The 27,037-nt window shown below is 42.5% G+C and overlaps 1 protein-coding gene across 1 annotated transcript; it reads left to right on the top strand.

Moving 5' to 3' along the window:
* Positions 1-160: 160 nt before the first annotated feature.
* LOC123997581 (metal regulatory transcription factor 1-like) lies at positions 161-27,037 on the top strand. The gene is made up of 11 exons (XM_046301967.1): positions 161-268; positions 3,179-3,709; positions 7,552-7,790; positions 12,143-12,274; positions 12,650-12,723; positions 14,561-14,697; positions 15,133-15,210; positions 15,426-15,528; positions 15,628-16,262; positions 16,368-16,434; positions 23,582-27,037. The coding sequence occupies exons 2-11, from the start codon at positions 3,245-3,247 to the stop codon at positions 24,094-24,096; spliced, it is 2,445 nt and encodes an 814-aa protein (XP_046157923.1). The 5' UTR covers positions 161-268; positions 3,179-3,244; the 3' UTR covers positions 24,097-27,037.

Raw genomic sequence — 27,037 nt, 5'->3', positions numbered from 1 at the left:
GGCTGTTAGTACTGATTGGGAATTACAAATCAAATGATTTGCATTTGTAGCTTTGCATTATTCTAAATTGTATATTTAATTTTAGTAGTTTCGATTTCATTATAGGGGGTACTAGTGTACATGGGAGGGGTATATTTCCCAGAATACAACACGAGGGTTAGGCTGAAATATGACGTTTCTATTTAATCATGGTATCACTAGGGAGGGGATGGGAAGAAAGTGCTAAGCTACCCGAAACATAAACCAAGTCGGCATTTGCGCTGCACGGGTAAATTGTTTCTGTCTTGTATATATGTTTCTAGTGGAGCCCTGTAACTTTTACTTCAATGTATCTGTTTTGACGGGAGATTTATCGACATACAGCCAGTCAAGCTAACGTTAGCTGGCTGGCTAGCTAGCGCTACGTTAGTTCACAGATTTGTAGCTAGCGTTAACTACTAACGTTTCCTAACTAGTTAGCTAGTAGCGTTCGATATCTTAAGCGTAAAATACCCTGCTTGTTGTTTTACGCTGTATGCTTGGTAGATGCTTATCGTGAACGCGTTCATTGGTGGTATCGCTAACGTTAGTCTGAAACGTAGATTAACGTTAGCTAGCTTGACATTTTCAACCCGCACATTATCTTTAAAGCTAACGTTTGCGAAATACCGTTGCATTGTCAAAAAAAACTAGCTGTCATGTTTTCCTTTTAGTTAACATGCTATGTAGAAGTGTTCAACTAGCGAGACATTTACGTTTGCATATTAACGTTGGCTAACCAGCTAGTTAATTGAACTGTCATGTCGATCGAAGTCAACTAGTTAACTATTGACAGCTGGTTGTTTTTGATTTAACTAACGTTACCTAGTTATTACGAACGTTATCAGGATGGAAGTTGGTTGTCCTTGCAACTCTAAAGTTACCTGCCCACCCAACGTTAGCTACCTTGCCAAATAATTACAACTATTCACAACTGCACGAACTAACGTTAGCTATTAGTTATGTGGTCGCGCTGTCTGGAGCCTTTAGTCAAAAGGCGAAATCACAGATGAGTGTGACATGACATCTTTAACTTGTCTCATGAAAGTGTTTGTAAATAGCTTTGGTGTAATCCTAGCTAAGGTTTTTTTTTTTAAAATGTATTTAACCAGGAAGGGCTCATTTAAATTCCTGGCCAATATGGGCAGCACCAAGTCATTACACAATTACAGACAGAAAATGAAAAACGACAGGTAATCTAGTAAAAAACACAGAATTCACATTTTAAAACATTGACAGGTCAGGGAATCAGCCTCAAAATACTTCATCAATGATTTAAAAACACCAATCAGGATAAGTTCTACCAGTTGAAAAGTATTTTGTACAGAGTTCATAAAAGCCATTTTTACCAAATTCAGTTTGGACATTTGGAACAGTTAGTATGATTAAGTCCTGTGAATAAAATGGTTGTAAACCCAAAATGGCTTTGTAAATAAAAGTTTACCATTGACTAGAGAAGGCCAGCCAACCCTGATATATGAAAGTGCAGTGGTGTGTAAGGGTTTTGCAGTTTAAAATAAATCTCAATGCTTCATGGTCAAGGGTGTCAATTGATCTCAAACATGCTTATTTTCCACGATAAATCACTGTGCTGTCAAATGAAATCAGAAAGTTCTAGAACTCCATGGGTGTCAAGATGGTTAGTGCCTAGGAACATAGACCATTCTACACCATTCAAATTAATCCAAATCAAATGTTATTTGTCACATGCTTCGTAAAAACAGGTAGACTAATTGCAAAATGCTTACTTACGAACCTTCCTAACAATACAGAGCAGAAATAATAAAATAATAATAACACAAAGAATAAATAAACAATGAGTAACGATAACTTGGCTATATACACAGGGTACCAGTCCCGAGTCCATGTGCAAGGTAATAGAAGGTAGAAATGTAGATATAGGTAGGGATAAAGTGACTAAGCAACAGGATAGATCATAAACTGTATCAGCAGCGTATGTGATGATTCTAAAAAGTTGGTGCAAAAAGGGTCAATGCAGATACTCTTGGTAACTATTTGGTTGACTATTTAACTAACTACAGTACTTAGCTGTCTTGTGGATTGGGGGTAGAAGCTGTTCAGGATTTTGTTGCTTACATATGTTGTGCATCGGTCCAGCTTCTCATGCGGTAGCAGAGAGAACAGTCTGACTTGGGTGGCTGGAGTCTGACCATTTTTAATGCCTTGCTTACACTGCCTGGTATTCAGTTCCTGGTATAGAGGTCCATGCGGCTGTTATTGGATTTATTTGCTATTTGTAAGCCACTCTGACACATTTTTCTCCATAAAATATGAGTAGCCTTTGCAGTTGAGCTGACTGCTTAAAGGAAAGGACTCAAATCTTCCCATGTAACTGTCATACTCATGGATTTTGTTGCATGAATTAGCCTAAATCCATTTATAGCTACATCTAGACCTTACTCCAATGCATCGTAGTGAATAGATTAGTTTTATTTCACTCCAGCGTTAGGGAATAGGTATAACTGTCCACCTTAGACAAATGGACATGATGCTATGCATGGCATGTTTGAAGATGACGAGTAGCCTACACTATACCACTTTTGTAACCAAACTTCAGGCTATAGATTTGGTGGCTTTTAACTGGCACTGCCAGAGAACTGTTCAGTTATCTTCTCTAGCTGTATTCTCAATATAGCCAGGTGTTGTCTTCAATAGCAAATGTTCCACTCTTGTCTTTGGATTAAAAATAACTGCTCTGCATTGTCCCACTTACCTATCTTTGCAATACTCCACCAAATATATTTCCAAGTATATTCTGCTCTTGGAAGGTGGAAATATTAGCCTCAAGTGTCAACGCATTTTTGTTTTTCCCTCAAATTTCCTGTTAACAGTATTTGCTTGGGAGTCACGTAGGCCTTCCCCATTTAGCCAAATAGCTACAGGGTTAGCCCAGGTCACTGAATGAAGCTAGGCTCTAGGTACAAGGACTCATAATTTGTTATATTCTTTACTTCAATGGGTCAAGATGTAGCAAGCAGAGAGATTGTTTCTGTAAACAGAATTGTTTTGAAATTCAGAGAAGGGTAGGTCAGCACTCGCTTCCCTGCATTTAAAATGAACACATTGACTTTGAAGTGGCACAGCACGACTCATCAAAGCCACCGCCCTCACACTTTCCTGTCTATCCTCCTCTGTGCAGGAGCAAGTGAGCACGCCGTCCTCTGCGCACACTCACCCACCAGAGGCGGCCAGCCCAGCCGGGACCATGAGCGAGCGTGGCCCTCGCACGGAGGCCTCCATGTTTTTGGAGGTGGACCGCCTCGAGCGCGATAACAACGATGAAGACAAGATGGCACACTACGACGACGACAAAGACGACGACGACCTGATGTCGGCACCCTCGGGCTCACGCGTCTACGACCGCACTACGGTGCTCATCGAGCAGGACCCCATCCGGCTGGACGAGGAGGGAGAGGAGGACCATGGACACTGCGTGGGGGATGACGACGGGGGCACTTTCCTAGTCGACGGGGACCTGGACGAGGAGGAGGAGGGCTCTATGACCTTCATGGGTGACCAGGATGGCATGTCGCAGGGATACGTGCATCACACCATCTCGCCCGACCAGATCCAGTTCATCATCAACCCGGGGTCCATGGCCATGCCACGCAACATCGAGGGGGCCACCCTCACTCTGCACTCCGAGTGTCCAGAAACCAAGCAACGGGAGGTATGTTGGCTTACCACCACTGAAATGCATTATGTGACGCTGTGTGGAGGTCATACAGCATATTTGAGGGGATCAGTTTGGGCAAGGCAAGGTGCAGAATCACTAATCTTGATCACACAATGAGTAGTCATTTGGAATGCAAGGTGGTTTGTAAATCAGGGATTTTGCACTCCCTGATTTAAATGTACTTGATCTCAACACACAATTAGCCTAGTGTGTTGTGTTAAGTAAAAATAGAGACCCCAGGTTGAAAGGGAGCAACGTGAGGCATGAGCAGGGAGAGTAAATTCACTGGATGAATGAAATGCTTTGATTTGCCTAGCGAGCTATGTTCTCCTCAAGACCTTTCTGGTTCCACATGTTTTCAGTGTTGTAAAAATACTTCAGAGTACTACTTAAGTGTTTTTGGGGGTTATCTGTACATTACTTTACTATTTATATTTTTGACTAATTTTACTTTTACATCATTACATTTCTGAAGGAGATAATGTACTTTTACTCCATACATTTTCCCTGACACCCAAAAGTACTCGTTACATTTAGAATCCTTAGCAGGACAGGAAAACGGTCTAATTCACACACTTAAAGAGAAAATCCCTGGTTATCCCTACTCTCTGATCTGGCGGACTCACTGAACACATGCTTTGTTTGTAAATTATATCTGAGTGTTGGAGTGTGCCTCTGGCTATCCGTAAATTTAAAAAACAAGAGAATCATGCCATCTGGTTTGCTTAACATACATAAGGAATGTGATTTGATTTTTGTGTGATACTTAGTGAGGGGAAAAAAGTATTTGATCCCCTGCTGATTTTGTATGTTTGCCCACTGACAAAGAAATTATCAGTCTATAATTTTAATGGTAGGTTTATTTGAACAGTGAGAGTCAGAATAACAAAATTCCAGAAAAACTATTTTAATGAGGGAAATAAGTATTTGACCCCTCTGCAAAACATGACTTAGTACTTGGTGGCAAAACCCTTGTTGGCAATCGGAGGTCAGACGTTTCTTGTAGTTGGCCACCAGGTTTGCACACATCTCAGGAGGGATTTTGTCCCACTCCTCTTTGCAGATCTACTACAAGTCATTAAGGTTTCGAGGCTGACGTTTGGCAACTCGAACCTTCAGCTCCGTCCACAGATTTTCTATGGGATTAAGGTCTGGAAACTGGCTAGGCCACTCCAGAACCTTAATGTGCTTCTTCTTGAGCCACTCCTTTGTTGCCTTGTCCGTGTGTTTTGGGTCATTGTCATGCTGGAATACCCATCCACGACCCATTTTCAATGCCCTGGCTGAGGGAAGGAGGTTCTCACCCAAGATTTGAAGGTACATGGCCCCGTCCATCATCCCTTTGATGCGGTGAAGTTGTCGTGTCCCCTTAGCAGAAAAACACCCCCAAACCATAATGTTTCGACCCCTTTTATTTTTTTCCCTCACTGTAGGAAAATATAGCAATTACATTTACTTTTGATACTTAAGTATATTTAAAACCAAACACTTTTTCAAACTTTTACTCAAGTAGGGTTTTACTGGGGGACTTTTACTTGAGTATGACAATTGGTACTTTTTCCACCACTGCATTGTTTTATATGGTAAATGTTTAACCCCTCCTCCCCTGTGTACAGAACAGCACACATAGTAAATTATTCATCTGAATTTTGTGCAGTGTCATTATTTGTGTTGTACTTTATGATGGAAGGTCTCGTGGTTGCAGACTTTACATATAGCTCTTAATCATTGTGTAAGGCACGCTGGTCTGCAAAAGAGCACTGTACAATGGAGTTAGTTGGAGGGTTGCACCTCCAGGCTATTTCTTCGTAGAATGCAAAGTAGCACCGTAACAACAGGCTCCCAAAGGGTCACACCAGTGGTCAGTTCAACACTACTCCTGACCAATCATGATGAGTCCCGGCCAAATATTGCACCCTCAATGCAACAAGTTTCTGTTTGTTACCAGGGTCCCCCTCTGTCACCATGTTGGCGACTTGGCCACTGCCACTAGGGTACTTGTGCTGTCTTTGTGTTGAAGTGCTCTGCTGGAGCCCATCCAGTCCACTCTGTCCCCTCCTAGCCTAGCTACTTGCATGATGTAATTGAGGGAGAGAAAATGCATTTTGCTTACTTACAATTGGATTTATGAAATCTCATCTACAGACTCTGAGCCAAAGATACAATCACTCCAAATTCATTTGGCATCTGTTCATGCTGCTTCTCCAAAATGTGTGTCCTCCTTATTTCCTTTTGACATAATTGCAGATGTGGATTCATAACATTGCAGATGTTAATTTCAATGTTTCTCTAGCCTATGTGTTCTAAATTTCTCAATGCAACACAAAGCAGTCCTTAACATAGCAGTTCAGTCGGCTTTGCAGCATTCTTACATACCTTTTCAGTAGGCCTTGCAGCATTCTTACATACCTTTCCAGTACACTTAGCAGGATCTAGTTGCATTCGACACTCTCTGTGTAGCCTACTACTGGAGTGCTCTTTCCCCACTGTGCATGTGGGAGGCGATGGCATGCCATTCTAGTGAACCTGTTTGATTTGAAGTGATGCTGCAGAAGTGGGAGAGTCAGTCGTGAAGTTGTGGGGGTTGAATAACAATACAGTACAGCTGGTACGCTGTAGCAGCACCGGCAGCCAGGCTCCTCACTGTGTGGGGTCCATGCTTCTTCCCCCCCACTCACTTAATTTTCTCACACGCACATGCCCACACATTTATACTGACTCTACACATTCATCAAATACGCTGCTACTACTTTGTTTGTCGTATGTCCTGATGCCTAGTCACCTTACCCCTAGACATATCTACCTCTATCACTCCATTATACAAACTGCACATTGTGAATATGGTATTGGAACTGATCCTGTTTATAGCTTCTTGCATTCCCATGTTCTATTTCTCGTGTGTTTTTGCTCTACCTTTTTATTTGTACTACATTGATATTGATTTCTGCATTGTTGGGTTTAGAGCTTGCAAGAAAGGCATGTCACTGTTACTTGTGTACATGACATTGAAACTTGAATGAATAGCACAACCAGTCAGTCATTAGGCCTAGTATCAATAATAGAGCACCGCTAGCTCAAAAAAAAAAAAAAATTGGATTGGACAGGCTGCTTCACTATTGTGTCTAGTAGGGCCTCTCTGTGTGCAATGTGGCTATCCAGGAGTTACATAAGGGGATGTGAGCTGTTGTTCACTATTTATTAAGGGAAAAGTGTCATTTTAACGCAGTCAGGGCTGGTTGACTTTCTCTTGAAATTTGCGTAACAAAGCGTAATTTTTTAAAACCCCCAGTCTACAAGAGGATCAAGGCATTAAGTTATGGGATATAATGCAAGCTCTGTAAATAGGGGGGTGGGAGATAAAGCTTGGATGGGAAGGCTTTGTGTTATGACAATGTGGGTTTGTGTGTTCTATGGGAATACGGAGGAGGGGAAAAGAGCCGGCTTTATTCTCTCCCCGGGCCTTTTGTGTGAGAACAGAACAGAGCCATAAGACTGCCTGACTGCCACGGCCACTGAATGCGGAGACTGCTGAGTTGAAACACGGTGCACAGCAGAATCAGTCAGATGGAAATGGATGGGGGGGGTCGAGTCACTGATGTCATGTGCACTTACACGCTCATGCGCCGTATCATCGTTACCTGTGCAAACACACCTCATTTGTTTCTCACTCTGGCTCTCATCCTATCGCCTCGCCTCCTTCTCAACCATATTGGAGAAGGTCCAAGGTCCTTCCCCTCTGACCTTATCCAAAGTCTTTCGATAGGCGAGGAGAGATGTCGCAAAGAATCAAGGAAAGATTCATTAAGAAAGTAATTATCTTCTTGTCTGTCACTCAGGTGAAGAGGTACCAGTGCATGTTTGAGGGATGCACACGGACCTACAGCACGGCAGGCAACCTGCGCACGCACCAGAAGACCCACCGGGGCGAGTACACATTTGTGTGCAACCAGTTGGGCTGCGGCAAGGCCTTCCTCACTTCCTACAGCCTGAAGATCCACGTGCGCGTTCACACCAAGGAGAAGCCCTTTGAGTGTGACGTGCAGGGCTGCGAGAAGGCCTTCAACACCCTGTACAGGTGAGGCTTGATTAACAAAACTTTCTAGCTGTATGTCGAAATATTCCCAGACATGCTGACTAATCAGATGACTGTATATCTATAGGTAACTGCCAAAATAAAGGAAACACCAAACATAAAGTGTCTTAATAGGGTGTTGGGCCATCACGAGCCAGAACAGCTTCAATGTACCTTGGCATAGTTTCTACAAGTGTTTGGAACTCTATTGGAGGGATGCAACACCATACTTCCACAAAATATTCCACCATTTGGTGTTTTGTTGATGGTGGTGGAAAATGCTGACTTAGGCGCCACTCCAGAATCTCCCATAAGTGTGACTGAGACACACACACACACACCCTTTAAGCTCTTTTGAGACCCCTCTTTCAAAGTTACTGAGATCTCTTATTGTAATCATGGTAGCCAAAATAATGGGCAACTGGGCATGTTCATTTATGATGGGTATGTTAATTGCTTAATTAACTCAGGAACCACACCTGTGTGGAAGCACTTGCTTTCAATATACATTGTATCCCTCATTTACTCAAGTGTTTCCTTTTATTTTGGCAGTTATCTGTATATGTAGGCCTATACTGAAGATGGATCGATAGTAGATGAAAGATAACAGGTAATAAATTACATATAAAATCAATAGAATATAAAAAATGTCAAGTGACATCCAGCCTACACGTCGGGGCTAAAATATACTTTTGGGTCCACCATCCACAGCCACTCAGATTTTACCATTAAAAAAAGAACACAAAACAGCAGATGACCATGCTTGTTTCTTAAATAAGAAATGTATTAGAAGTAATGTGGTAAATTGCTCAATTTCATTCCTTTATCCAAAATATCAGAGACAAAATGTTCAGCTGCCTCTTTAAGGCCGGGAGGTTACCGTGGTAATGGGGCTGCTTGAGTAGTGTCAAGTGTGTCTATCATCAGTATCAGTTGAGGCAGCAGACTCGACTAACGTTGAAAAACAACTCAGCTTGTGAACAAAACAATGTAAATAGCCAATATTCACGAGGACAAAGTCTAACTTTGTAGACTTTAGACTAAATTAGACACATTTTTACCCCCCAGTCCCAGTAAGCAAAATGGCGTGTTTTCCAGACGTTGAAGTTACATTCAAATTAGGTTCTGAATGAAAGGTGAAAGGGTATTTTCCGTTTGTTTGAAATACATGTATTTTACGCATGTTGAAGTCAGGCAAATGTTTGGTTCTGATTGAAAGTTGAAAATAAGTAATTTATTGACATCTATGTTTGGGCCAAATCAAGGCTGAACTAGACCGTACAAAATCTGAACCAAGCATAGACGGCGTTTTTTTTGCGCTCTGCCTCCAAAATGTGGGCACTGCTTATCAAAGGGAGGCATCAGCGCTCACCTAAAAAGCCAGTATGCCACTGGTTGAGAGAAATTGTCATTATTTTTGGCAGAATTAAGTTAGGTTTTATGTGTTGTTGTTGGAGGTGCATCTTGGCTAGTTTGGCTCAGAAAATGCCGCTCTCGTCAATCTGCCGTCACAAACGGACGCCTAATCTTGCCTAATGAGCGGGCTGACCGTGTGTGCGCAGCGCCTCCAAAAATGAATCTATCAGCACTTCACTCAGTGCGCACAGCTCCCCTACCAGGCAGTGTTGCTACGCGAGGTGAGATATAGGATTTGTAATTCTTTGTGCGATTCGTAGTTATGAAACAAAACGGCATAAATAATTTGAAAACGCTATTGCAGCATCTTTCTAACCAGCACGTGATCATGCTTGACATTACATTTTACATTTAAGTCATTTAGCAGACGCTCTTATCCAGAGCGACTTACAAATTGGTGCATTCACCTTATGACATCCAGTGGAACAACCACTTTACAATAGTGCATCTAAATATTTAGGGGGAGGGGGTGAGAAGGATTACTTTATCCTATCCTAGGTATTCCTTAAAGAGGTGGGGTTTCAGGTGTCTCCGGAAGGTGGTGATTGACTCCGCTGTCCTGGCGTCGTGAGGGAGTTTGTTCCACCATTGGGGAGCCAGAGCAGCGAACTTGACCTTTTGACTTTTTATTCGCGAATGTAATACTCACTGTAGAGCCGTGCAAATTGACCACCCACCAATGTTGTTGGTGAAATAGACATTCTTACCCGCCAATACCAAAATCTACCTACATGTGACGGGTGTTAATTTTATTCCCTGCCTTCATCCATTCAGAGGTATTCTTCCATAGTAGATTAGCAAACAATGTGTAGGCCTAGGGCTGTGACAGTCATGGACTTTTGATTGACTGTTACACGGAACCCAAACCCATCGTGGATACATTTATTTTGTCCACCTACACCAAACGCAGGTTAAAATATCAAAACAAACTCTGAACCAGTGACATTAATTTGGGGACAGTTCGAAAAGCATTTAACATTTATGCAATTTAGCTAGTTAGGTAATTTGTCATATTTAGCTAGCTTGCTGTTGCTAGCTAATTTGTCCTAAGATAAAAACATTAGGTTATTTTACCTGAAATGCACAAGGTCCTCTACTCCGACAATGAATCCACACACAAAATAGTCAACCGAATAGTTTCTAGTCATCTCTCCTCCTTCCAGGCTTTTTCATATTTGAACTTATATGGTGATTGGCATCTAAACTTTCATAGTATTTGTCTTTCAATCACCCACGTGGGTATAACCAATGAGGAGGTGGCATGTGGGTACCTGCTTCTATAAACCAATGAGGAGATGGGAGAGGCAGGACTTGCAGCGCGATCTGCATCAGAAATTATAAGGACTTCTATTTTAGCTCTTGGCAACGCAGACGCTCGTGAGCAGTGTGGGTGCAATAATTGAATAACAGTTTCCTACATTTATTTTGCAAAGCTCGCACACGCTACGCGAGTGGTGTGGTCAGCCTGTTATTGGTCAGCTAATTTACTGAGGTCACGTTTATAACAGTTCTAAAAGCAAAACTTTTCCCATCTTCAGGCAGCTGTTTGTTCCACAACCCCCCCCCAGATATGACAGTTAATTTATTTTTGACTGTCTTCATCCATAACCGTCAGTTATGCAGTTATATTGTAATTGTGCCAGCCTTAGGCCTAGTTTTTTTCATTCAGTCTGACATTGCATAAAAAAGGATTTATCAAGAAAGAGGATGTGCTTGCTTTTCTTATCTACAGCACAGTCTGTCTGTAGGCCCAATCGTTTTGTCAGTTCATTGTGATCTAATAATGTTAGTATTTAGTTATTTTTTTCTCCCAAGTACTGAAGTGCTTTTATGCATTGTTGGGTGTTCTAGCTTAATTGGTAAGGACTTTGTCTCCCAATTTTAGTTTTATAATTTGTTTTCTAATTTGTTCTTGGTTTTGTAGTATCTGCTGCATTTAGCTTCTTTGGTTTAGCACTCAATGAAGGCATGACAGGAGACCCTCAGCCACGCCAGTAGTAGGCTAGTCAGCCAGTGGCTCCAGTGTTGTGACATTGAACCGAAGACCACAGAGACTGGCGGTGGTGGAAGCATGCCACCATCGACTCCCCTGTCAAGGTCCATTTATCACCACGGCCAAGCCAATGTGTTGTTTCCCCGTAATCACATTACTTTGCTCTCAGAACCATGCTGCCCTGTCCCCTCCTATAAGGGAAAATGGTGGCACTACATGTCTACTAGGCCACGGGTCCTGTTCATTAGGCGCCAAACAGAAGAAAACGGACTGAAACAGGGAAGGATTACCTAGACTTGTCCAGTAAGAATAGCGAAAGTTGGTTTTCCATTACTTTCCCTAATCAACATGACCCTGGATTGTGTCCTTAAAGTTTAAAGCAAGATTAGGTTCTTTCCCAATTTGGTGTCTTTCTCTTGGAGTGCCACCTAATGTTCTAGGCCCAAGTGTTTGCACATTAACAAGTGTTTGCACATCTGCTGTGTACTAATGTTTATTTAATTCAAGATGGTGAGAACCTTTTCAGACGCTAAATATTTTTGCTCTTGTTAAAAGAGCTTGGAATTAGGCCTACCATTTAAATGTCAATGATGTATTTATATATATTTGTAGTAAAGGAATAAAAATTCCCCCGAAAGGAGTGCATCATTTTTCAAACAATGCTTAACCCTTCAAATCAAAACGTATACTGTAACTATCCAGTCTGGCTCACTGCTTCCTACTTCACGACTGGCTCTCGTTTGCTGAGTTTGAAAACAGAGAATAGTACACAACTTCACACCCATATAACTTTTGGGGGGATTGTTACATGGTTAGAAAGCAGTAATAAATCTCTAAACCATATTCTTCAAAAACAAGGAAATTGAATTTATCCCCCAAACGTTACACATAGCTCCTTTAAATCTTCCCCGTGGTTGATTTACTTGTAATTATCTCCTCTCGGCAGACTGAAAGCACACCAGAGACTGCACACGGGGAAGACGTTCAACTGTGAATCGGAGGGATGCACAAAGTACTTTACCACACTCAGTGACCTGAGGAAGCACATTCGCACTCATACTGGGGAGAAACCATTCCGGTGAGTTCTCACATGTTTCCCAAGGGGAGGAAGACCGCTGCCTTGGATATAGGACATTATCTGCTAATGTTTGGAAGCCCTTTTCTTGGTTTGAGGTTTTCTATGCATATAAACAAATGTAGCCTAAAGGAGTGGGAAAAATGCACATTGGGGGGATTATATATTTTATCTGTACTTATTAGTTAGATATATGGTTTTGTATTGGAAGAACAGTGAGGGGCATGACACTGCTTTGTGGTGCACCAATTTTTCCCCATTTCTATGCACCAGCTTTTCTAATCTTCATTTTTTATTTTTCATCAGCTTAATCTCCACGTTTTTCTCTATTGCTGTTTGGCTTACATTGACAGATAATTTGTGTGATCTTCCCACTAGGTGTGACCATGATGGTTGTGGCAAGGCGTTTGCTGCCAGCCATCACCTAAAGACGCATGTACGGACACACACAGGTACGCTTTACTTCAGCTACTTCTGTTTGGAAAATACATTCTCAGTCAAATTTCAGAATGACAGTCAACCAATCATTCATCCATATTCCACACCTCAGAGACACCGAGTAGCGCTTAATATCGCAATTTTATTGTTATAATGGTGCCACAGAGAGGGTTGCCTCGCTTCTGTGTCATGGTCAACAGACAATCACGGACTACAAACAGAAAACCAGACACGTCGTGGACACCGATGTCTTGCTTCCGGACAAGCTAAATGGCTTCTTCGCCCGTTTTGAGGATGACACAGTGCCACCGCCGCAGCCCGCTACCAAGGGCTGTGGTCTTTCTTTCTCCGTGGCCGACCTGAGTAAGACATTTAAGCGTGTTAACAGGCCCAGGCGGCATCCCTAGCTGCTGGCCCAGACGGCATCCCTAACCGCGTCCTCAGAGCATGCGCAGATCAGCTGGCTGGTGTGTTTACGGACATATTCAATCTCTTCCTATCCCTGTTTGCTGTCCCCACATGCTTCAGGATGGCCACAATGTTTCCTGTACCCAAGAAAGCAAAGGTAACTGAACTAAATGACTATCGCCCCGTAGCACTCACTTCTGTCAACATTAAGTACTTTGAGAGACTAGTAAAGGGTCATATCACCTCTACCTTACCAGTCACCCTAGAGACCCACTTCAATTTACTTATCACCCCAATAGAGCCACAGACGATGCAATTGCCATCACACTGCCCTATCCCATCTGGAGAAGAGGAATACCTATGTAAGAATGCTGTTCTTTAACTATAGCTCAGCATTCAACACCATAGTACCCTCCAAGCTCATCATTAAGCTCGAGGCGTTGGTTCTGAGCCCCACCCTGTGCAACTGGGTCCTGGACTTCCTGATGGGCCGCTCCCAGGTGGTGAAGGTAGGAAATAACACCTCCACTTTGCTTATCCTCAACACTGGGGCCCCACAAGTGTGTGTGCTCAGCCCCCTCCTGTAGTCCATGTTCAACCATGACTGTGTGGCCAAGTACGCCTCCAATTCAATCATCAAGTTTGAAGACGACAACAGTAGTAGGCTTGATTACCAACAATGACGAGACACTCTGGGAGTGTGGTGCCAGGAAAATAACCTCTCACTCAATGTCAACAAAACAAAGGAGATGATCGTGGACTTCAAGAAATAGCAGAGGGAGCAGCCCCCCCCCTGTCCACATTGATGGGATCGCAGTGGAGAAGGTGGAAAGCTTCAAGTTCCTCAGCCTACACATTATTGACAAATTGAAATGGTCCACCCACACAGATAGTGTGGTGAAGAAGGCTCAACAGCAACTCTTCAATCTCAGGAGGCTGAAGAAAATTGGCTTGGTACCTAAAACCCTGACAAACTTTTACAGATGCGCAATTGAGAGCATCCTGTCGGGCGGCTGTATCAGGTCTCTCCAGAGGGTGGTGCGGTCTGTAAATACCAACACTGTATATACTATTATATTCTGCTGTATCTTAGTCTATGCTGCTCTGACATTGCTTGTCCATATATTTATATATTCTTACTTCCTTTACTTAGATTTGTGTGTTTGGGTGTATGTTGTGAAATTGTTCGATATTACTGAACTAGAAACAGAAGCATTTCACTACACCCGCAATAACATCTGATAAACACGTGTATGTGACCAATAAAATTGTATTTTATTTGAACTTTTTCTGATATTTTATATTAGGAAGTGATCATGTTTGATTTGACACAACTTTTCAATTGGAAATTGAATTTCCTTGGCATACAGTGAAGGTGACCCTCTCCCTTCCTCTCATTCCCCCTTGTCTCGCCCCTTCCCCCTCCATCCATCCTTCCCTCAGGGGAGAAGCCTTTCAACTGTCCCAGCGACGGCTGTGAGAAAGCATTCAGCAGCCAGTACAGTTTGAAGAGTCACGTCAGGGGCCATGGGGCTAAGGGCCAGCCCTTCAGTGTCACCCTCACCCACCCCTTGTCCGAGGTGAGCCATACATAAATCAAAGTAACTATTTCAGACAGTGTCTCATTTTGCTAAGAGCGTGGCGCTAGCAACGTCATAGCCGTGGGTTCGACTCCCTTGTGGCCACCAATTTGAAAAAGTATGCACTCACTGTTGGATAAAATTAGCTGAATAGAGTGTATTGTTAATATTATTAACATGGATTAATTAGCCTGTGAAGTCATTTTAAGGTGGTCAGGTTTTTTTTCTTTCTACAACATTGTGCCTGCTATCAGTATAGTCTGTTTTGATTGTTTTTATTATCTAATGTATTACATTCTATCCTTATGCATCTTTATGACTTCAGACGGCTTTTGCTCTAGAAAGGAAGGCTTCTTGGCTTCTCCCATGTCTCGTTCTGTTAATGCTTTTAGGCAGTGGAAAATGTCATTTGGGCCTATTCATCTCTAATTACAGGATGCAAATCATTCACTGTGCCTCAGTGACTTGAGCCTCATCTCGACTGACTCGGAGCTCAGAGAAAACATCCACAATGTGAGTGTGTGCGCTTTATTTCATCAGCCCTTATTTGACTATATAGGTCCTTCTGCTTTTGTCCATGTATGAACAATTTATAATGTGGTGGGTTACTATGACAGCAAAAACAACCATATTTATTTTGTTTCTGTATAAGGGATCAATAAAGAGTAAAGCTGTATTGTAAGACAGACATGTACTATCGTGTTAATGCTTGGTTACATCTGTGCTAGTCTCAGAACTTGGACTTGAGCAGTGTTACCCCCGTGAGGATCTTCGAGCTCATGTTCCAGAGTCCGGAGAACAGTGTTAGTCAAGACGATGCACATCCTCACGGCAAGTACCCATCACAATCTATAAACTGTAACTTGGGTTGATTTCAGTGCATTTCAATGCTAACTTTTGCTCTTTGTATTTTTTTCCCGTATTTTTCAGAGAGCCTTGTTGAAGCCTTTGGCCAGGAGACTGGCCAGTCCACCATGGGCGATGGCTCCACCCCCATCTCCTTCTCGTTCTCCCTCGTTCCTTCCTCCTCATCCTCCTGTTCCCACTCTCACCCTCACTCCCACACCACCACCACCACTGTCCTGGAGGCTTCCTCCCAGCTTCCTCTAAGCCAAACCCCCTCTTCCCAGGTTCAAGCACCTCCTGCCACCATTAGTAATATTACCGCAGTCAGCTCCACCCAGCCCCATGCCACCTTCGTACCCTTACCCACTGCCCTGCAGACGCCAGATGTGCCTGCCCACTACGTGGCACTGCCCGCCCAGACTGCTCCAATAGTGCCCTCTACTGCGCCAGTAGTGGTGCCAGGCCCAGCCCTCGCGGCTCTGGGCGCTGTAGTCGCCACCACAGAGACTGTGCCGCTGCCGGCCGTGGCTCACACTCACACCGTGCCTTTGGCCAGCAACACCAACCCTGCCCTGGTGCCCCCAGCCTCTGCCCCCACTTTCACCCCAAGCCACAGCCACACCCAGAGCCTGTTGCAGCCCAGCATTGTCATGTCCGACCAGAACCTGCAGTGGATCCTTAACACTGCAGCCAACAACCAGCAGAACCCAGAGCAAGCTGTAAGAGTACCAGTTTGACATGCCGGTTAACATTGAATTGATAGTTTGGTTGAGTGGTGATGAATTTGTGTGGACATCAATGCTGTCAATGTTGTTTGTTTCCAGCCACACGGAGGTCCAAAAGTAGAGAAGGTCTTCTTTACCACAGCCATACCAGTGGGAGGAAATTCAGGTGAGATTTGTCCCCTACTTTTACCAGTGTGATTATTAACAGCAATAATGCTGCACTGACCCACATGAAAAAATAATATAGTATACTGAAGCAATAAGCCCCGAGGGGTTGTGGTATATGGCCAATATACCACGGCTAAGGGCTGTTCTTAAGCAGGACGCAACGCGGAGTGCTAGGTGGCACAAATTTGGATATGGGGATGGGGAACGGACAGAGTATATGCAAATGAAATACAGTCGTATTTCTATAGTTAAAGACGGGTTTTTGCAAACTAGTGTTTTTGCAGAGATTACTTTAGTGTTTTACCGTATACTACAAAATGATATAGTAAGTACTGTACATGATCATGGGATACTACAGTGTGTCATATTATTCTACATTATAAACTGGGTGGTCCGAGCTGAATTCTGATTGGCTTACATGGGTAGGACAAAACATATATTTTTATTGCTCTAATTACGTTGGTAAACAGTTTATAATAGCAATAAGGCACCTCGGCGGTTTGTGGTATATGGCCAATATACCACGACTAAGGGCTGTGTCCAGGCACTCTGTGTTGCAGAGTGTGTAGGATATTCTACAATATACTACAGCAGAGTTATTTTTTTTATATATATATATTTTATTTTTGCATTTTCCAATTAAGAACATTCAAAACAAAAGTGAAAAGATATTAGACAACGATAGGACAAAGTGACAGTAACAGACGAGCGTAACAAAAAAATATATAATTATTATTATACAACTATACAATAAGAAAAAAATAATTACGAGACATTGGATCACCTGCCGTAGGCTACATATTATACATTACATGTGAAACATTATGTGAGGATTATATATAGATTAAATCAATGATATGTGGGGGGAGATTCTCCATATAGTCAAAAGGTTGCCAAATTCTGTAAAATGTCTTTAACTTATTCCTCAAGCAGTAAGTGATTTTCTCCAAAGGGATACAACTATTAACTTCCGATAGCCACATTGCAACTGGCGGGGAGGAATCCAATTTCCATATCAAGGCAATACATTTCTTGGCAATCGCTAGCAATATTTATGTTAGGTAAAGCCATACTATAAAGCTAAGATTGGTGTTAGTAAAGTTACCCAGTAGACAGACCTCCGGGTCTAAAGGGAATGCAACCCCGTGAATTGAGGATATGGTATCGCATACCCCCCTGCCAGAAACCGAAATCTGAGCCACATCTAAAACATAGGGAGGAGATATCTGGGTTGAACTTGTGCAGTCTAGATGGGGTGATATAGAGCTGATGGAGGAAATTAAACTGGATCAGTCTGTATCTGGAGTTCAATGTGGATGTAACACCATCCCTGCATAGGTCACTCCATAGGTCCTCATCAAGATTAATACCCAGATCTTTTTCCCATCTAAGTCAGGGTTTATCTAGCCCAGGCAGTGTTAGTCCTGACATAAGAGCATCGTATACACGGGAAATGGTCTTGAACAGTGGTTGGTCTGTGTGGCAGAGTTGTTCAACAGGTGACATCTTAGGTAGGTTCCATTGTCCCTTGAGAGTCACCCTAATAAAGTTTCGTAGTTGTATGTAGCTAAAGAAGTCCCTGTTAGGCAAGTGGTATTTCTGTTTCAGCTGATCAAAAGACATAAGAACTCACTCCTCGTAACAATGTTCCAGAAGAGTGATCACCTTATCAGAACATGGTCTAAAGTTACTATTCTGGAAAAACATAGGGATCAATCTACTGTTCCATAAAGGGGTTTTAGGGGAAAAGAATCCCCCTCGTCTGAACAGCTCATGCAGTTTGCACCATGCCAGGACAGAATGTATGATTAAAGGGTTGTCTGTGATGGGTTTTTATAGATTTTCTGTCCCATTTGTAAAGCAATTCTGCCCCAGTGTCATCATTTACCTCAAGCTTTTCAATGTTCAACCATGAGGGAGAGGGACCATTGTCAAACCTCTGAGCCAGAAACCTAGATTGTGCAGCCCAGTAGTACATTCTAAAATTGGGGAGGTTTAAGCCCCCTTGACTGTAATCAAGGGTCAGTTTATCCAGGCCAACACTAGGGGTTTTGCCGTGCCAGATAAACCGTCTGGTCAGCTTGTCGAGAGAGGAAAAAAATGCTGCGGGACAGGGATAGGGAGAGATTGAAACAGATATAGAAATCTTCATTTTAATTTTAATTACATTGATTCTACCCAGTAGAGTGAGAGGTAGGTCCATCCATTTACAAAGGTCAACCTCCACCTTTTGCAACAAACTAGCCAGATTGAGTTTATAGAGTTTGTTCAGATTACCATCCACCATTATGCCCAAATATGTGAAGCCCATAGGCGACCATCTAAAAGGAAACTTGTGCTTGATGGTATGATGGTCAAAGACAGACAACGGTAAGATTTCACTTTTATCAAAATTGACCTTATATCCAGAGAAAGAACTATAACACTGTAGTGGGATCTGCAAGTGAGAGAGGGAGTGTTCTGGGTTTGTTAGAAATAAGATAAGGTCGTCCGCAAAGAGTGATAATTTATGGGTATGGGGGCCCACCTCAAAGCCATGTATGTCAGGGCACGTTCTAATAGCCTCAGCCAGCCGATGGCGAGTGCAAAGAGGTGGGGGCTAATTGGGCAACCTTGTCTGTTCCCCCTATAAAGAGGGAAAGAGGAGGAAGTAATCCCATTGGTAGCAATCCTAGCTTTAGGAGATTTGTAGAGTGATTTTATCAAATTTACAAACACGGTACCTAAACCGAACTTTTCCAAGACGCGAAAGAGTTATGGCCATTCAACCCTATCAAAGGCCTTTTCAGCGTCGAGGGGAGACTGCGACACTAGGCATTTTGTTTTTGTTAGCAAGGTGAATTATATCAAAGAACCTTCTGAGATTATTGGAGGACAATCTATTAATTATGAAGCCAGTCTGATCTGGGTTGACCAACAGGGGAAGACATGATCAGTACCTCCAGGCTCTGATCAGGCCCTACACCCAAATAAGGGCACTGCGTTCATCCACCTCTGGCCTGCTCGCCTCCCTACCACTGAGGAAGTACAGTTCCCGCTCAGCTCAGTCAAAACTGTTCGCTGCTCTGGCTCCCCAATGGTGGAACAAACTCCCTCACGACGCCAGGACAGCGGAGTCAATCACCACCTTCCGGAGACACCTGAAACCCCACCTCTTTAAGGAATACCTAGGATAGGATAAAGTAATCCTTCTCACCCCCCCCCCCCCTTAAAATATTTAGATGCACTATTGTAAAGTGGTTGTTCCACTGGATGTCATAAGGTGAATGCACCAATTTGTAAGTCGCTCTGGATAAGAGCGTCTGCTAAATGACTTAAATGTAAATGTAATGTAAACATGACTCCAGTCTCTTAGATAGCATCTTGGTGACCAGTTTACAATCTGTGTTAAGGAGAGAGATTGGTCTATAGGAGGCGCACTTTTTTTTCCCCTTTCTTGTGGATTGCAGTAATCACTGCTTGAGAGAAGGACTCTGGAAAGCAGTTGTCTTCTCTGGATTTTTTTAAGTACCTCCATAAGGTAGGGGACCAACCGCTCCCTAAATTCTTTATAGAACTCTGGAGGGAAGCCATCCTCCCCAGGAGATTTATTAGAAGGTAAGGATTTAATGGCCTCCAACAATTCAGGAACTGAGAAGTGTTCACTCAGGCGCTCGCTGTCTTCCCCTGACAGGCATGGGAGGTTGAGAGAGGAGAGAAAGGAGTCGATCTCTGATAGATCATCGCTTGATTGGGAAGTGTAGAGGTCTTCATAGTATTTCTTAAAAGTATTATTAATTTCAGTAGGGTCGAAAGATATCTCATTAGTAAGAGTTTATGGCATTAATTGTCCTCTTACTTTCCTCTGCTTTCAGTTGCCATGCCAATAATTTGTGAGCTTTCTCTCCGAGCTTGTAATAATGCTGTTTTGATTTAGTGATGGCCCTCTCTGCTTGATATGTGTTCAGAATATTATATTTAATTTTTTTATTTACCAAAAGCCTGTATAGATCTTTAGTCGGGCCTCTTTGGTAGGTTTTCTCTAGCTCTGAGATTTCAGATTCAAGGGCACTCAGTTCCGCACTGTGTTTTCTCTTTAGTATAGGAAATGATCTGTCCCCTCAGATAGGCCTTTAATGTGTCCCAAAGAATGAAACTGTCAGGAGCGGAGGGTTTGTTTGTCAAAGTAAAAATATTGATCTGCTCTTTGATGAATGCACAAAATTCAGGTTGCTTTAGGAGTGTAGAATTTAGTCTCCATATATTAGCTCCATTTACCTTGGTAGGAATGGAGATTGATAATACCAGAGGAGAATGGTCACTAAGCAATCTGGGGAAATACTCGACATCTAACACTCTATGAAACAGTTGTGTCGAAAGTAAAAATTCATCTATGCGTGTGTGTGTCTTGTGTGGGTGTGAATAAAAAGAGTAGTTCCTGTCCTATATATATATATATATATATATATATATGCCATTTAGCAGACGCTTTTATCCAAAGCGACTTACAGTCATGTGTGCATACATTCTACGTATGGGTGGTCCCGGGGATCCTGTGGGTGCCACTGTTTTCAATGACATGGTGAGCTTGCTGGCTTTGGTAGGAAGTGAGGGTTTATCAGAAGACCTATCAAGAACTGTATCTAAGCAAAAATTAAAATCTCCTCCAACCAGTAGCCATCCTGGTGGTGCTTGAGCGACCTGAAGGAAGACATTCTGAATAAACATATGGTCATCGAAGTTAGGAGCATAAATATTCAATAGGGTTCAAGACTGAAAACGTATGCCCCTGCACCAAAACAAACCTGCCAGAGGGATCAGAGATGGTGTTGTTGACGCAGAAGGGGATGTGTCTACTTATCAAAATTGCAGTTCCTCTTGCTTTGGAGTTAAAAAAGGATGCAAAAACTTGTCCTACCCATTCCCTTTTTGATTTCTTGTGTTCACTGGCTGTAAGATGTGTTTCTTGTAAAAACACAATGTCAGCCTTTAATTTCTTAAGGTATATATAGACTCTTCCTTTTAATCGGGCTGTTAAGACCTTTTACGTTGAATGTGACATTTTAGTGGAATAAGCATAGGTTGGGTTTCAAATATGTAACTGAATGGAAATCTATCATATGCAGATAATTAGGAAATGTTTCAACTTTGGTTTGAGCACAAAAGGGACCTATGTGTCTCTTTAGGAAGGAAACAATAAACATAGAAAAAAGGAAGAAAAAAATAATAAAATCTCACCCACCCCGTTTGTCAGACTAAAACAACAATCCCAACAATCAAACATGAATACACTTGTAGAGATACGTTGCTGCTCGCTTTCCATCTTGCTCTTACTAGCTAAACCTTGGCGTAAACTAAAACCTGCGAGCTCTCTAAGTTGAAAACAAACGTTGGGAATAGATATTTATGGCTGAATATTTACTGCCCACGGTAAAGGCTGCTTGAGTCTCTTTTCGAAAGATTAACATATATGAGGGGGAAAGCAGTGGGCCTAAGCCCACTTATTGCTTCACCCAGTGGATAAGGACTAAACCAAAATATACTCTCCTATAAATGTAATAGAGCTCACCCCGGAAAGATACGGTTAGTTGAAAATGTACAAATCAATTATAGTGACCGGAAGATACCAGCAGTTCACTCCTCCACCTCCCCCCACTCCCGTGGCACTGCCCTTTCCCACCGTACTCCCGGATAAGAGAAAACAAACTAACTGCATTTTATCCCCCAGAGAGACCGTCCTGGCTCAGACGTTGCTCAGTTCTTTGAGAAAAGTGTGCACTTCTCCCGGTGTGTTGAAGAGATGGCTTCGGCCTTTGTACTGAACTTTCATCCGCGCAGGGTGGATGAGGTAGCCGGTGATGTTCTTCTCCTTCAGTGCTTTGGCGGCAGGTCTGAACTGCTTGCGACGTCTGGCGAGATCTGCGCTCATATCTGGGAAAAGGCTGACCCTCTTTCCATCGATGGTGATGTCCCCTTTGGCTCTTGCGAGTTGCAGTATCTTCTCTTCTCTCTGTCTTGGAAACGGAAGAACCTGATCAGGACGGCTCGTGGGGGCTCATCTGGCCGGGGTTTCCGCGCTGATGTACTGTGGGCGCGTTCGATTTCCAGCGGCTTGGTGAAGTTGATTATGCCTAGGACCTCCGGGATCCATTGAGTAAAGAAACGGACCGGGTCACGGCCCTCGCTGTCCTCTTTCAATCCCACCACACGGATATTACTACGTCTACTCTGGTTCTCCATCTGATCTACCTTGTTTTTGAGGTAGGCATTGTCCTTTTGCAGTTGTATCAAGACCTGGTCATGTCGAGTGATGGTATCTTCAACTGTGCTAATGCGCAACTCTGCCTCAGTCGTTCTCAAAAGGAGATCATTCATGGAGGATTTCAGGTCGTCAATGGAAGAATGGAGTTCAGCCGATTTCTTATCAATTTTCATAGAAAGACCTCTGTTACCATCCTGCATTTCCCGGAGGAGAGTAGCCAGCATGTCGGCAGGCTCGCAAGAGGCTGCTGAGAGCAACAGTCTGGAATTACTGTTGTCTGAGTTATGAGGGCTAATGCTAATCTTGCTAGCTGTAGCGTTATCTTGGGAATCAACAACGTTTTGGTCGTCCTTCTTGCCTCTCGGTCGGAGGTCCATGGCTCTTTGGGAAGGTAAGTACTTGACAATTTATCAGCCGATGTTAAAATATTGTTTCAACGTTGTTATTTAGGTAAAAATATAATAACTTTGAAGAGCTCGTTTTGTCAACGTCTGCTCAGCTCTGCGGCATCACGTGCTCATACTACAGCATTCTATAGTAAGTACTGTAGTATTCTGTAGTATTTTTTTTCATGTGGGGTAGCCTACCAATGTTGAATGAATCAGGATATTTAAAAAACACAAACTCAGTCAGTCATGTAGAAAACTCATCCATGTTGAATGTATTTACATGGCACAAATTCATTTGATGTTCACTCGTAGCATTTTAATGGAATTTGAGTTACAAAGGATCGAATGTCATTTTTGGACAGCTGGCTTGGTCTGTAGTCATACTGTAGCTCCGGTTTGTGTTCATTAGGGTACATTGTGTTTCAAAGTGTTGTGCAAAAGAGTTCACTCTGTTTTGGGTTTTCTTCCATTTCGTGCCTAATGAAATACAACCCTTGTTTTGTAATGTGTTACAGGCAACTCTGTCCAGCAGATCGGCCTCAGCCTTCCCGTCATCATCATCAAACAGGAGGAGTCCTGCCAGTGCCAGTGTGCCTGCAGGGACTCTTCTAAAGACAAGAGCTCCAACGCCTCGTCAGCACCACAACAACAGCCCGCAGTGCCCACCACTCCTCCACCTCCCCCCACTCCCGTGGCACTGCCCTTTCCCACCGTACTCCCCCCAGCACCCTCTTTCCCCTTGTGCTGCCTCCCACCGCTCACCTCGGAAGTGAACGAGTCCCCGCCTCTTCCCCAAACAGGTGCAGTAGGACCGGGTAGCCCCTCGACCTCTGTTCAGACGTTCTCCACAGGAGTGGCCACGGTGACCACCAACCCCCCTCCTATCACGGATGGTTTGGCCACCATGGACGTGTCGGACTTCCTGTCCCTGCAGAGCCCCGAGAGCACGACCAACATTGAGGCTCTGCTACTGGTGACCAGCAGTGACGACTTCACTATGGCTGGCGCTAGCACCACTATCAACCCCTAGTGGACACTCAGGCTTTGTCCCTATTCTCCACCCTTCTCTTGCATACTCCCAGTCATGGATTTAAAAGCATTGAGTTGGTGTAAGTGTTGGGCAGAGGGAGTTTCTACCATTGTTAAATTAAAGGGAGTGTGCAAATGCACACTTTAGGAGAAGGATGTAGAATCAGGACGCAGCCGCACTTTCTGATTTACCCACTACACGTCTGCTTTTCAAGTATTGTAAGTGAAACTTAATGATGGGGCTTGTTTTGGAAAAGCTGCAAAATGCATGCCATTCAAGAAAAGTGTTCTTAATTGGCTGGCTCTCCATCAAAGAAGACACGGTCTTGAAAGGCCCTAAGAACTATTGTTTGCTTCTAATATGGCGTGAAGCTGATTCCTGAGAGAAGCCAAACAAAACATTGTTGTCTATATCCATGTACTGTACATTAGTTCCTAACTGTAACTAATACGATTAGTTGGTAAGTGATTGACCAGAATGCACTGCATGAAGTGAATTGGAATTTCATCAACTATATTTCCTACAAGGAATTTGTGGCAGTTTTGCCATTCCCTTAAAAGCAATGTATTGCTAATGCCATAATGTGAAGAGTAATTTCCAGTGTTTTACATAAATTAGCTAGTGTAGTCCAGATTTTTGTTTTGTCTTACGTCTCGCTTTGTTTGTTAGTTTTTGTCTTTCTTTACAGGTATATTTACCAATTGAAAAAGAAATTGGCTGTGACACAATTTGCTTGACTTTTAAATATAATTTAGAAGTCAATACATCAGTAATAAGCCGAACTTAATATTAATATTTTGTTAAAAAAATATATTATTATTATTATTGGAGAAAAAAAAAATCAATTTCTGACCTTGGACTGTCATCAAGTCTCAGCTTATTGATCATCATTGTTAATTTATTCCACTTTTCACCTAAGTGTTTTTTTTTGTCCCCCTTCTGTTGTTACTGAGTTTTGTTTTATGGAGCCCCCCTCAATCTTAAGTTTCCAGAAAGCCATTTCAACACTGCACCTTGTTGCAATTAATTGTACATCGAGGTTGTCAAAAAAGAGGTCCTCAGTGGTATTTTTGGTCTGTACAACCTCTTCACATTGAAATCATGAATCAATAATAATATATGCCATTTAGCAGACGCTTTTATCCAAAGCGACTTACAGTCATGTGTGCATACATTAATCAAGGATGAAAAAATTGCTCACAACCGTGTTTCTCAATTCTCCCACTCAGGGATGCATCGTGGCATATCTAATTTATACAATTTGAGATTTTCCTTTATTTAATAAGAGATTGTCCATTTTGGACATTTTAGCAGTCAACTGCCCTGTTGCCCATCGATTGTAGTAGCCCCCTTTTTCGGCTGCACTCCCCTCTTTGTGCACTGTCTAATATGACCAGTTATCTGAGTTATTACTATGACACTTTTTGAATACCACTGCGGTCAGAAGTGGTTTGTTTCTGAAGGGTGTTGATGGTGTAAATACGGTACATTTAAATGTGAACACTTATTCCTTCAGATTGTTTTAGAATGTATTTGTTTTGTATATCATTTTGAATATGTAGACTTGAACCTTGGAGACCCCCTGCGCTGCCCTTTGTCTTTGCATTCTGCGCCCATGCAGATGCTCACACATCTTATGCAGAAGAGTTTAAAATTAAGCCTTATAATGGTTAGTTTTAGGGCCATTGGCTTCTGTGCAGTCAACATAGTATTTATTTTCAAATGCAAGCATAAGTAACTTTCTTGGAGTATATGACAATATTATTTCACATGGGACATAATGCAATGATTACAAAATTGGAGAGAAGGCATTATGCCCTAATATCATGTGTAGAGCAACCTAGCCTTACTACAGGATCTCACTTGCTGTGGCTTACTGAGCTGGCTCCTTGCCTAGTCAGTCTTTTCCTATGGCTTGATTTGGACACGCTGCCTGACTACTTCCTCCTGTTAATCTAGTCTTGTTCAATGCCTTTTTAGCAGCTGCCTACAAGTGGACAAAAGTACATTAAAAAGAAATACATCACTTTTTGTTTGAAGATTTAACAGATAGTGCCAACAAATCAAATGATCCCCCAATTATTATTTTTCTATTGTAATTTGTTTTATGTGAAGATGTTACTGCAAAGATATACTGTAGATGGAAATTGTTTCTCTTGATTTTTTTGTTTGTTGTAGTATTCTATTGTAGACAAATAATACTTCATTTTACAGATCACTACATCAATGTTGTAGTCGGAAATTGTAATTACATCAACATTTTGAATTGGTACTTCACAGGCATTGATTGACAACAGCTATCATGTTCTATTATTTAGCATGGAAAGAGGGACTGAGATCCAACCTAGGTGTCATCATGTATCATAGGATAACAGAGTATGCAGGAAATCTGTCTGGCAGACCTGAATAGGGGAAATGTTTAAACTAACATGGGCTATTCCCTTTTCTGTTTTGAGATTTAACCAATACCAAAACTTGATAACCTGCAATATTAATTAATGTAGTTGGCACTTAAAATTGAATATAAAATGTGAATTATCAAATGTGAATTTTTCTTGTGACAATTTGAACAATTTTACTGAGTTACAGTTCAGAAAATTGAAATAAATTCATTAGGCCCTAATCTATGGATTTCACATGACTGGGCAGGGGCACAGCCATGAGTGTGCCTGGGAGGGTGTAGGCCCACCTACTGGGGAGCCAGGCAATCAGAATGAGTTTTTCCCCAACAAAAAGGGCTTTATTACAGAAATAATCATCAGTTTCATCAGCTGTCTGGGTGGCTGGTCTCTGACAATCCCGCATGTGAAGAAGTTGGATGTGGAGGTCCTGGGCTGGCGTGGTAACACGTGGTTTAGACGTACTGCCAAATTCTCTAAAACGACATTGATGTCCACCATTGCAACAGCTCTGGTGGACACTTCTGCAGTCAGCATGTCAA

Source organism: Oncorhynchus gorbuscha, linkage group LG15 (assembly GCF_021184085.1).
Source record: "Oncorhynchus gorbuscha isolate QuinsamMale2020 ecotype Even-year linkage group LG15, OgorEven_v1.0, whole genome shotgun sequence".
NCBI lineage: Eukaryota > Metazoa > Chordata > Actinopteri > Salmoniformes > Salmonidae > Oncorhynchus > Oncorhynchus gorbuscha.
This window is presented reverse-complemented; position numbering and strand designations above follow the sequence as displayed.

Coding starts and splice junctions, on each gene's coding strand:
- LOC123997581 (XM_046301967.1), top strand. CDS start 3,245: ATGAGCGAGCGTGGCCCTCGCACGGAGGCCTCCATGTTTTTGGAGGTG. Junction 3,710..7,551: donor CAGAAACCAAGCAACGGGAG/GTATGTTGGCTT, acceptor TCTGTCACTCAG/GTGAAGAGGTACCAGTGCAT. Junction 16,435..23,581: donor ACCAGTGGGAGGAAATTCAG/GTGAGATTTGTC, acceptor AATGTGTTACAG/GCAACTCTGTCCAGCAGATC.